At 38.0% G+C, this 13,034-nt stretch overlaps 1 protein-coding gene across 1 annotated transcript in view; it reads right to left on the minus strand.

Annotated features, from left to right (window-relative positions):
* LOC109718258 overlaps positions 1 to 10,165 on the minus strand; it is a 12,561-nt gene extending 2,396 nt beyond the window's left edge. Inside the window, exons 1-5 of the mRNA XM_020244439.1 lie at positions 9,946 to 10,165; positions 8,852 to 9,844; positions 5,710 to 8,749; positions 5,158 to 5,311; positions 4,968 to 5,063 (exon numbers count right to left, since the gene is read on the minus strand). Of these exons, the coding sequence (XP_020100028.1) occupies positions 4,968 to 5,063; positions 5,158 to 5,311; positions 5,710 to 8,749; positions 8,852 to 9,844; positions 9,946 to 10,165 (4,503 nt within the window). The remainder of the gene's footprint in view (positions 1 to 4,967; positions 5,064 to 5,157; positions 5,312 to 5,709; positions 8,750 to 8,851; positions 9,845 to 9,945) is intronic.

A 13,034-nucleotide genomic window follows, 5' to 3' on the forward strand; every position in this document is an offset into this window, starting at 1 on the left:
CTCTGTATAACTGAACCGAAAAGCATACATGGAATATTCACTATAGGTTAGCATGACAACTATAAGTAAGAACTGTTAATTGCATGCACGACTGCTACTATAGACATAATGCTCAACATGATCGATTAACCTCAAATACCCATCTCGCTGCCCTATTGTCCGAAGACTTCAAACAGCCCATGCCACTGTTCAACCCTGTATCTAACCTCGCAATGAAGGCCCCTGGGTCAAGAAGCATAGTACGGACCTCGCAATGGAAGCCCGATGGGGGTCCGACAGACGAACAGATACACTTCGCAATAAACCCTGGCGCTCACGGTTGTTGCAATCCAACACTTTTTCGGAAAGAACACCCTCTTGCGGTGGATCAGACCGCTGGTGTTCTGTGAAATTGCGTACCGTCATGTGCAGATCAATATGTCATGTCAAAATTCTAGTGCATCGGCAAGATAGCCGATCAATCAGTTACCCTCAGGGCACAACGCCGTTATAAGGCCATCAGCACTCAGGCGGCTACCGAGGTATGTCAGTATAGAATGTAGCAACTCGACGCCGATAGGGTTATAGTATAGGTATTGACGTGGACAATCATGTCACAAGTATAGATATGAGACTTCGACATATGTCACAGGATATAGATTATGAATCGACCAATCATGTCACAAGACATAGTGATATGAACTCGACAATCATGTCACAGATATTCATATGCTGATGAAATCTACTTAACTCCTTAAATGATACAACAGAAAACAATCGTAGAGAAATATTGGATAATATGCTGCAAGCTCAATATGTATATGCCACACAGATAGTAGATAAAAGAGGAAAGGTTAAGATAAGCTATTCATCAAGCGCGTGCACCATTTACCGAAGTCGTTTATCGAATGTACGCCAAGTGTTCAACTGTGGCCGCGTCCTGTCTGCTGACTGAAAAAGAACGTCACTGGACCTAAGGAGAGTCACTGGGTTAGTTGTCTAACCTACAACTAATAAACCCTTAAAGTAATAATCCATAAATAAACACAAGAATCGGTTTCCCAACCCGAATCGTCGTAATACGCCGAAAAATCCGTTAATCGCACACGATATCTGCCGGACCCACGGGACCTAATCCCGAAGGCACGACTCGTCACTAGTCACCGCTTGACGCTAAATACAACTTTATGTGTGATACGGCGCGAGACAGATCCTTAGACTCACTCAACGATTATGTCGGATAATCGTTCCGATCGCGGGGTCCGGAAGTGTATATTTCGAACCGCGAATAGGCCCACGATTCGCCTTCTCCGTTAATTTCTGAACTCTCGAAATGAATGTGACGGACCAGCCAACAAGCTAGGCGAGCACAAATTAGCTTAAGTGAAGCATCGTCGAATAATTCGGAACCAAAAACCGACATTTCCGTCGTACGAATTTTGACGACAACGAACACGCGTAACATATTATTCCGATCGTCCGGACAAAGGTCTGGTCCTGGTGACAATCATGTCCAGGAGGTCACCCACAGGTCATCCATGGCTCCACAAGTAGCCACGGCGTAACAAAGTTTGCATACAGCCTTCCACCGAATACCGAAATACGATTATATTTATGTGATTCAGGCGCTTTTTGGTCCGTCCACGCAAACCAAGGTCAATCAGACGAGCCAAGGGATACCCAACCAACAGTTTCGATAGTGTGCCGGAGGCCGGTGCTCAATTTCGAGGGAGCAATTTCGGCACTGTGCGGACCCCACGAGGCAACATGAAGTTCAACGAACAGCCGCACATGAACTAAAAAACCACATGTACTTAACTCCTCCGGGAAGCTCTTAACCACTATGTTGAGTGAGAATTTGATCGAACTGACTGAACGATCCGTGCTCATCGGGGGATCCGGAACAGCCCGCGGTCGCCGGAACAGTGCATCTAAACACGGAGACTATGCGCAAAAAGCTGAATCAAGTCTTAACGGCCAGGGAGAGCCTAAGCAGTGCCGGCGGCGGCGCACCCGGACGGCGGGAGCGGCAGCGGCAGTGAGGTTCATTGGCGATGCCAGGCGAGGCATGGATGCATGTCCAGCCCGGGCGTCCGGAGCGGCCGGCGATGGCAGGCATTTGATGCATAGTGCACCCAAACCGAGGACGGCACACTCTCTTCGGCGACAGAAGCGTCGGCGGCAGGGGGCGGCGGCGGAAGAGTGCGGCCCGCCAGACAGCCAAGCGTGCTACGCAGAGGCGGCGGAGACATGACAGGCGCGTAATGCGGAGCCAAACGACCGGCACCGTTCACACAGCTCAAAGGTTAGCCAGGACCATGGCGACGGCCGGTGGAAAACCAAAAATCAAAAACTAATAATCGTGGAGATGCGGGCAGGGCACTCGCGTCTGACTGGTCGAGGTAGGTCGGCGCCGCATGCTATCGAAAAACTGGTGCGGCGAGCGCAGTGTGTCGAGAAGACCATGTCTCGGCTATACTGTTCAAGGGTTTAGGCCGGCCGCAGGGAGAGGATGTCGAGGCTGGCGGCCAGGCGGGTTAGGGACGGCCGGCGATGGTGGCAGGGGTGCACGCCGGCAGGTCCCCGGAGGGCTGCGCGCGGGGGGAATGCGTGATAAAATCGTTGCGGCCGGAGCAGGCATCACCAGTGGTCGCACCTTGACTGTGCTGGGCAGCAGGAGAGTTCGGCGCTCCGGCGTTGTGCGGCTGGACGGCCGGAGGCCGGCTAGCGGGACTGCGCCGGAATGGGTCATCGGCCGAGGAGGTTCCTAGGTGTCTTGACCTTCTCTGATGCTCGAAGGCGACGGGGGGGTGGTGGCACAGAGGGTGACAAGCAATGTCAGCAGGCCGGCGAAGCTCGCGACGAGCGGTCGTGCGCGCCTGCTAGCGCATGGGCTGCGACGGGCTGGCTAGGGACAGATGGCGCGCGGCGGTCGAGTAGACTAGGGTTTCGCTGACATAGAAACCCTAGATGCCATTGTATTACAAAAGTGCAATTTTGCACAAAGTCCACAAAGCTTAGTATTTCTATACCAGTCCTTCATAGTGTGGGTTAACAATCCGCGTATTCGACTCATATTCGATCGTCGTGCGATTCTTGGTATAAAAATATGGGACTTTGCGTAGAATTTTCTGTTGTTCCTCTTGTCACATATATAGTACCGCTTCTGGTCGAAATCATGCGATATCGCAATCCGTTCAATCGAGAATTACCCGAACGGATTGCCGGCCATCGCGTTCATTGGCACACGGCGACCATAACGTACTGATTTTGCTTCACATCGATCGCATCACGGACAAGTTCGCCGACACAAACTCCGTCACTCTCCCATTTCCAAAAACACCACATATACCAATGTGTACATCCCGCTAAATCGTAGATTCATAATTCAAATTTGGATCTACCTACCATAGTAGGTGTACATGTAACTCCCTCACTTATCCTAGGTCACATACACGAGAATCAACAGAGGAGTTCATTATTGCAAGAAAGCAAGGAGCGAAAACACTTTTTCGTAATAATTCCTTTTTCGAAATCGCGTGCATTGGATCTAAAATCCGTCAGTTGCAAATTCGTCCAAAATAGCTGACCGGTCGAAACGAGCTATTGGATGGCTATGAACGGAGTCCGATACGCGTAGAATGCCAACTCTACTCCGTGGCTTCTCCGAAAAACCGGAGTTACTATTCACTTAAGTGAAAACTAATAATCGCGTAACTTCTCCGTTTTAGCTCATTTTCTCCTGAAGCTTGACGAGTGCTTATGTAATTAAATTACACACATAAACATCATCAACAGAGAGTTTAGTAGCACTGTAAAAATCTCAGTCCTTACATATATATATATACTAGTTAGGTGCACGTGCAATGCACGTCACGCAAATGCTAAATTTTTTTTTTTTATAAATACATATTATGAATTTAATGTATAGTATTTAATTATTACCAAAATAATTAGACAAAAATAACAAGTAAATCATAGTATCATAAAAAAAAGAACACAATATCCATTACAGTATCATCAAAAAAATAAAATAAAATTCATAACTAAACTAACTGAAATGTCACCATCATTTCATTATTTAACAAATAAAAAAGTTGAAATAAAATATGAATTTTTAACCATTACTTAATCTAAAATTTCGCCTCCTTTCCAGTCATTTGCTTATATCCAAGTATACTGAAAGTAGAAAAAAGTAAATATTAGTAAATCATCAGGATAGATAACATTAGTGAAAAAATAGAAATTTAATAATAATTCACTAAGTAAAATTTTTTACCTTAGTTTTATTTCTTCAGTTTCTGCAATAGGTGGATTAAGCACAATTTTACTTGCAAAACTCGTTGCTAAATAAATTGATCCTGATAAATAAATTTAAAATATTAAGAAAAATAAAATACTATAGAAAGAATAAAATGTTAAAAAGCATATTTACCTTGATTATCGATATTAACGTGCACTGCTGTTAATACAACAACTGAATTGTCTGCAGTATCGTGTCCCCACATTCCAATGTGTGTTAGCACCATCTCATCCCAGAGGATCATCCTAATTCGATTCATACTTCAAATCCATCCAAAAAAATTAGTTATTAATATTATTTTTTTTCATATGAAATGATAAAAGTGGAAATACTTTACTGTTTATCCATTATGATAACTTCTCGTTTAGGACGATTAACACCATGATTTCGTACAAATAGAGGGTGATTGACTTGGACAACCATTCCTACAACATCTGAGAAAAAAAAATATTTAATTTTATTGTTGAATGAATATAATATTACATTTGAAAAAATTGAGTTACATACCGATCAAAAGTCGCGTATTCGATGCAAAGCGATGCAGCCGGTCAAATGACACAATGGAATATGTATGTATAGGAAATTCATTTATAGCGTATGGAACTTCTTGCACCACTGTCCTTTGATCAATAATGCATTCAAAATAATTATCAACCATTTTGAAATTATGGTTGACAAATTCCACCTTGATGTTATAGAAGCAATAAACTCTGCCTTCAATAATTGTATTTTGAAAATGATCAATATCGTTGTTCCTGATTGATGCTTCAATCTTTTCGCCCTATAAAAAAAATGAAAATCAGTATACATGATCTTATATATTTAAAATATTAATATGAAATATGAAATATTATATTATATTATAAAAAACTTACCGACAAATCGAGAAAAAGTAATTGTATTTTCTTTCTAGAATTGGACAAATACTTGATTTCACACTTCTTTGCTACAAACACTCGTATTCTCCATCGCCCTGTGACATTATAAGGATGCAGATAGCAAAGTGGAGTATAATTCTGGTGAACCATCCTGCAATCATACAATCAATATAGGTTAGAAATTATGTTTCATGAGAAAACAATAAATTTAATATTCAATATCAAAATTCAATATACTACATAATGACATTTATTTGGAAAATAATAAAAGAGTTATATTTGTTATTTACCTTTTGTCATGTTAGTATTTCATTAAATACAATATTTTTTGTATGCACCCCTTCATCATTTATATCTCCATGTGGTTTTATCAAAATCTTTGTTGTCTGACATGATATTCCTCTTGACAATGCAACATACAACTGCCCATGCGAGAAAACCGGTTCTGGCAGATAAATACCAACATGTGGGATGGTTTGCCCTTGTGCTTTATTAATGGTCATTGCAAAGCACAATCTGATTGGAAATTGTTTTCTTTTAAATTTAAACGGTATCATTTCATCTTCTGAAGGGCTAAGTGGTATTCTGGGGAGAAACACCCTCTTGCCTTTGTGTTGTCCAATAGCAATTTCAGCATCAATCGCATTGTCTTGAAAAGCTCTACAAATTAATCTTGTCCCATTACACAATCCATTTGATGGATCAATATTTCTTAACAAAATGACAGGACAATTGAGTTTCAAAGTAAGAATATGCGGTGGCAAACCATTTGGCATAAGAGAATTAAGGAATTCTGTGGGATAATGGTTGTTGGTGTCATCCTCTGCAGTATCAAAACTGAAGTAGAGTTTTTCAGATCCAGGAAATAGTTTAATTATTTTATTATTAAGATCATCAACATACTCATTTTTTGTTGATAAGATTGCTCGAGATACAATATACGAAGATGTACAACCATTCTGTGTGAGTAATGGAAATACCGAGTCAATTAGACTTTTTTGAGATGTTTCATCGTCCATATATTTAATTACCAAATCATCAGGTAAGCGGATATATTCTGCTTTAATATATTTTTCCAACCCATCACCAACTCGTAACAAAAATTGTGAAAACCACGGATCAGACATCGCTCTCATATTCTGAGTCAATTTGAATTTCTTTAGTAATGTCCATATGTATGACATTCTCAAGGTACTTTCTACAATTTCAGCTCTTGTCCCACGACGTATGACGGGAAGTACTTGCCTAAAATCACCACCGAAAATAATAATTTTTCCACCAAAAGGAAGATCAGATCCAGTGATATCCTTTAATGTGCGATCTAACGCTTCGAAAGCTTGTTTTTTCGTCATAGATGCCTCATCCCATATAATCAGTGCAGCTTTTCGCAAAAGCTCGGCAGTTCCACTTTGCTTACTGACATTGCACATTGTGTCGTCGTTAATAGATAATGGAATTTTAAATCTAGAATGTGCTGTTCTACCACCAGGCATTATTGAAGCAGCAACTCCAGATGTTGCGGTAGCAATTGCTATTAATCCTAATGATCTGACCTTTGCCAGTAATGCATTATAAAGAAACGTTTTCCCTGTCCCACCTGGACCATCAATAAAGAAAATCCCACTCTTTTTCATTTCAACATGACTCATAATTTCATCATATGCTAATAGTTGTTCTTGATTTAGAGAACCACACGCATTAAGATGGTCATCGGGTATATTTATCAACATTTCATCTACAATTTCTCTCACTTCATATGTATCAGAATGATTGCTATCGTCTAGTGCAGGAAGATCAAATACTTGAATATTTTTTCCCATTGATTGTAGGAAATCAGAGATGCTTCGAAGGACCATTTGTTCGACCAAATTGTGTGTACAATTATATTGAAAACGATAATCTTCAGACATCGCATCTAAATGCTTGTTCCACAAATCTCTAATATTTGTAGGTTCACAGAAAACCAAAATAGTAGCAAAAAGTCTTCTAAGGGCTGAGGGAAATTGGAATAAAGATGCCTCAGACAGGCATTCTGATATACTACTATCAGTTTCTATAAGATTGTGTCGTTCAGCTGCTTCTCTAAAGGTGGAGCAAATTTTGGTTCGCAACCCTTCAAAAGATGTGGCACCTTTGATATGATTCAATAGTATTCTCAAATAGTATCTCTCTCCTTCCGCTGGATTTGCAGCAACTAATCTTCCAATTTCTTTTCTTTGTTTTCTCTTAGACCATCGTTTATTGCTACCATTCCATACGTAGTGTTCTGGAAATTCTCTATACAAATAATTTCTAGCGTCACTGTCGATCTGATTTGTTCTAAAATATTCAGTTAGCATCGTTCTTGAAGAATTTTCTCTTGCAATAACCCTTCGCAAATCCTCAGAGTCAACGTAAGCTATCGATTGCATATTAGGCAAGTGTAATTGCATTTGCTTAATAGGGAGGAATATCTCATTCAAATTGAATTGAAATATCCTCCACATTGCCTCAGGTGGAGATATCCATCTTACATCTAGAAACAAACTAATTTCATTAATGATTTTGTTTGTTTCAGACGACTCGATATGCACACCTGCCCGATCATGACCTTTGCAAATATATTTGAATAGATACTTAACAGCTTTGATACTTGATGCGATTTCCACATTTATATGGCAATTGTATCTCATTAATAAATACGGATTATATGGTGATATCCATCTATTATCAAGCACAGCTCCTCTAATTTTTACTTGGCAGCCATTATTTCTTCTTCTATAGATCGGGTATGAGTCCTTGCCTTGTATAGTTGTTTCAGAAAACTGTCTTGGGTAATGAAACCTGCACTTTCCATCCCTCATGCAAGAACTATTAGGTTTTAAATGCCCACATGGTCCATGCATCATATGCTTAACAACCATCTCATACAATAGAGGATGCTTATTTCTATCAGGGATTTCAGCTGAGACGATTTTATCATATTGATCAGGATTTGTTATCTTAAAACTATTTCTCATAATAATTAGAAAATGCACATGTGGCAGCCCTCTTTTTTGAAACTCAATGACATGCACGTGTGCGGCAACCTCACCAAAAATCGACTTCTTAAAAAGCTGGTCCTTCAAATCTTCCAATTTTGCTCTAAAAATTCTTGAGGTCAAGTCAGGTCGATCTTGTGCAAGTTGACCTGGTTCAAGCTCGCTCCTAATTTCTTCCCAATCAGGGTTACATGTCATGGTAAGAAATATATCTGGCTTTCCGTATTTTTGTACTAAAGCCATTGCATCTAAATATCGACGACGCATATCTCTAGGTCCTCCAATAAATGAAGACGGTAAAACAATTCTTTTGCCGATCATGTTTCCGCGTAGTTCGCCAGATGCAACACTATCAACAATACCCTGATATAAGTCTGCTCGTATTCTAGTTTGATCATTTAATATAAAATCTAATCTTGTTGATTCGATTTTTATATACATATCAACAACAAACTGCTGGAGCAATCTTCCTGAAGATAACAGTATTGTCCTTTCGGCTTGTCTAATTTGGAGTTTGTAACAATAGTACTCTCGTGCTGACACAGTCTTCCTCCGTCTACTCTCTTTATCTATTATCGCCATAAAAAGAATTATATTATTTGTAATTCAACTATTCGCAATTATATAAAACTAAGGGATAAATGCATAACCTTGTGTACATAATAATTTACCTTGACTGGCTTCATCATTAATTATTCTATTTAGCTGGTTGATAAAGTCTTGACCAGTAGCTTCCCCACATCGTAAAATTCCTTGATGCCACCCGTCCTCGCCATTTGGAAATAGCAAAGCATATGACAGAGGATCGTAGCATGGATAATATGGCTTAATACTATATGGTCGTTCAGATTTATCATGTATCACGATACTCCTTTCATAAGAATGATGACTATCATTTCCTTCAACCCAAATTGCTGCAACCTGTGATGCTGTAGGCGCATTGTAAACACGTTGATCCAATTCACTACTGGTGTTGAGTGTAATTCTATAATTTTCAAGTGTGGGCAAATCACCAAGACTCCGAAAGGACTGTGCATATGGATTAATCGAGAGAATATTCATCAATCTCATTACCAAATTCTTTTCAAGATATGGGGCACTGTGCATTCTTCTCTCAGCTTCTTGTTCGGTATCAGAAAAATATAATTGCAAATACTTAGCTTCATCCTCTTTGGAAACTAATTGATCTATGAAATGATAGATCTGTCCCTGTGCTCGAAAAGTGTACACCCCTCCTTTCATATTCGATAGCTCTTTATCTAGTCTAACTCCTAATGATGTGAAGGAGAAATGGCTATTGTATCGACGAATATCTCTCCTAAACAGTGCAGCATCATCAGTTTGAGACTTATATAGATAGTATAAGTCATCTGGTACAGGAGTCGATTTCAATATTATTTTTCCTTTCATACAACAGAAAGATGGAAACTCATGTTGAAATTTTTTTGCCCCACAGTAAAGACAATTTCGTTGTGGTCTAAGGACATAGTGAGCCGAAGGCAAGTTTCTATAAATTTCCTCATCAATATCGTTGCCATTGGTGGAGGAATTAAGGATATCACTAACTTGCACACTACCTTCTTTAGTGATAATGCTACCTGTATCTTCGGTACTATTCATATCTGTTTCCATTATTGATATATTGGAGTAGCAAAAGTCCAAACCTAAACCAAAAATGATATTTTTGTTGAAATTAAAATAAATTAATTAATAAAAAAAGGAATAAATTAACTAAGCTAATTATAATATTTTTTGTTGAAATTACCTTCTTCTGAAGTAGGGTCAATTAAGAGCTCCGGTGCTTCAGGAAATATACTGGATTGTGCAGGTGCTTCCAACGGCATGGAGACAGTAAATGTGCCGTTTGAAGTAGATGCATCAAAGTGTTTTTCGGTAGATATAGTGGTGTTATCCGAAGCATATGTCCTTTTTCTTTTGTATTCACGCATCCTCGTTAATCTCGATTCCCTTTGCTCAGATGTCATCTCTATAAATCTTCGACGATTGTAGGATCTTTTTTTTTCTATAATATTGTCAATATGAGAGATTTTCAATTTTAAATTTAGGACTCATCCCTAGCACTCAAATTTATTAGATAATTGTGCATAAATTAAATTCTTTTATTATATCTATTGATCTAGCTTACCGCATTGCGAGTGTTGCCCATGATCGTTCATTTGCATAGTTCTGATCCTGGAATGATATAGCTCAATTAGAAAATGACTTAGTTCATTTGCATAGTTCTGATCCTACGGCAGCATGAAGTTGTTCATGAGGTAATACCTTCTTTCTTTTTCTGATTATTCCTTATTGTTTATCCCTTTTAGAAATATGGTGTTTGAATCTGTAATATGCCTTGTTGGATTACTTTTTTGACACATTGTTTTTTTGTAAGCTTATATCTTTTCCCTGATTGTTAAGTGAATTAATTGTTCTTTATTCAATTTAATTGATCTCCACACCATAGAGCACGGAGATCGACGTTAATTGTCAATGAATATATACACTGTGTCCTTATGACCGACGGTTTGATAAGGTGGAATAATGACTATTATTATTTCAATGGTATGCCATAGTTCCGCGATTTCAGAAAAGCGTTATGGTTTCCAATAGTGTTGAAGTTTCCGCAGCAGGAAAAATTTGTCTATATTTAATCTAAGCAATCAAATCTCAAATAGTAATTTTTTTCTTGTTTATGTTTAAGCTTAGCCTTAATCAAAGTATGAGAGATAAAATGTTATGAAAAAAAATATAAGAAGTAAAACAATATAAAGGTACATATAAAAAAAAGAAAATAATTAGATGGGATCAACATACCTCTTAAACAGTGGCGAAGGTGATGAAGGCGCGACAATGTGCCCCCGCCGGCAATGACAATTATGAGGATGATGACGATATGCCGGTGCCGGTAACGGGACCTTAACTGTGGCGAAGGTGATGAAGGCGATAATATGCCACCGCCGGCAATGACGATGAGGAGGATGATGAAGATGTGTCGGCGACGGGATCCAATGAACGAATGAAAAAAGATATTACTAAAATAATTTGTGAACGAATGAAGGAATGAAAAAAGTTTAGGTCAAAGATATTTATATTTAAGAAAATGAGAGGATTGGCGGATAACTTAATTTTGGATATTACGTGATTGGCGGGAATATTTTAAATTTGGGAATATTTTAAATTTTGGGTAATTTTGGGTATTATCTGATTGGCGGGAATATTTTTTTAGAAAAGGCAGAAAATTAAAAATACGTACAGATTAAAAATAAGAGGATTTGCAAGTAATTTAATTTTGGAAAATTTCGGGTATTACGTGATTGGCGGGAATATTTTTTTACGAAAGGCGGGAATACGTGGGAATATTTTTACGTGGGAATATTTTTTTGAGTTAAGAAAATATTTGAGAAAACACATAGATAGGAGATAACGGATATTAAGGGATATTACGTGATTGACGGGAATATTTTAAATTTTGGGTAATTTTGGGTATTATCTGATTGGCGGGAATATTTTTTTAGAAAAGGCGGGAATACGTGGGAATATTTTTACGTGGGAATTTTTTTTTGAGTTAAGAAAATATTTGAGAAAACACATAGATAGGAGATAACGGATATTAAGGGTATTATTGTCAAGAAAAATGACAGATACTTTTATTTTTATTCGTTGGATGAGATCCAATGGTAAAAATTTAATATCTATATGGAAAAATAAATTATTATCTAAAAACTTATTTGAAACGAATGGTTAAGAATTACTGGACATGACAATATTAATAGAAAAGATAGAGGTATTTTTGGAAAGAAAAAAAATTTAAAACTCACGCTTTTATAAGTAGTATAGATATATATATATATATATATATATAGAGTCTGGTTTATACTTTTAGGAATATAGTCTCTTTTGTAATCATACGTTGTTTTGCTGTTAGATCTACTCTTTGACCATTTCCAATCATTAGATCATACTATTTAATTAAACCACCTACTCAACATAGGGGATGCACTATACACTAACCGCACATTTCCTTCATGCAACGGCCGAAAACTTATGAGTTAGAAAAAACTCTATACTCGTAAAATATAGTAACCTAGCCTATAATAATATATTATATATATATATATATATAGAGTCATTGTACTTTCAGAAGGATAAAGAATTGGTACTTCCAACTTTTGGACCATGGATCAATCTCTTTAATTATTTCTGAATTTTGGATTAATATTATTACCCTAGGAGACTACTCAACCCTAGAAAAACTATTCAATCCTAAGGGGGACCACTATTTTCCCGATCCTATAATTCTTGATCTATGGGCCAAAAAGTTGGAAGTACCAACTCCTTTATATTTTCAAAAGCATAGTAATTCTACACTACATATAATTTGTATTACAATGTTAATTCCCATCGTCATTCTATCCTCCTCCTCTTTACCCATGGTGGCGGCGAGGCCTACGGTGGTGGCTGAACAAATGGTCATTTCATGCACCATCATTAAAAAGACTAACGGGGGATCAAACAGCAGGGACAAATATGAATGTATCAGAATATTTGAAAGGATATATTTGTAAATCATAAAATTTTGATGGCCAGATCGACCTATGCTAAATAAATTTATAAGGCCTAAATAATCATTTAATGCACCCATCGTTACAAAACTAATAGTTGATCAAACGGTATTAACAAATATATATGAACGTATTAGAATTTTTAGAATTTTGGAAGGATATGGATTTGCAAACTATAGATTTTTTGGAGGAATAAATCTAAGCTATTAAAAATAAGCAACCAATTCACTTAAAGCGTACAGATATAGCTTCCACGGGTCTCGATTGTGACTCGGCCTAATCAGTTTCA

The sequence above is a fragment of the Ananas comosus genome, linkage group 1 (assembly GCF_001540865.1).
Source record: "Ananas comosus cultivar F153 linkage group 1, ASM154086v1, whole genome shotgun sequence".
In the NCBI taxonomy this organism is placed as follows: domain Eukaryota; kingdom Viridiplantae; phylum Streptophyta; class Magnoliopsida; order Poales; family Bromeliaceae; genus Ananas; species Ananas comosus.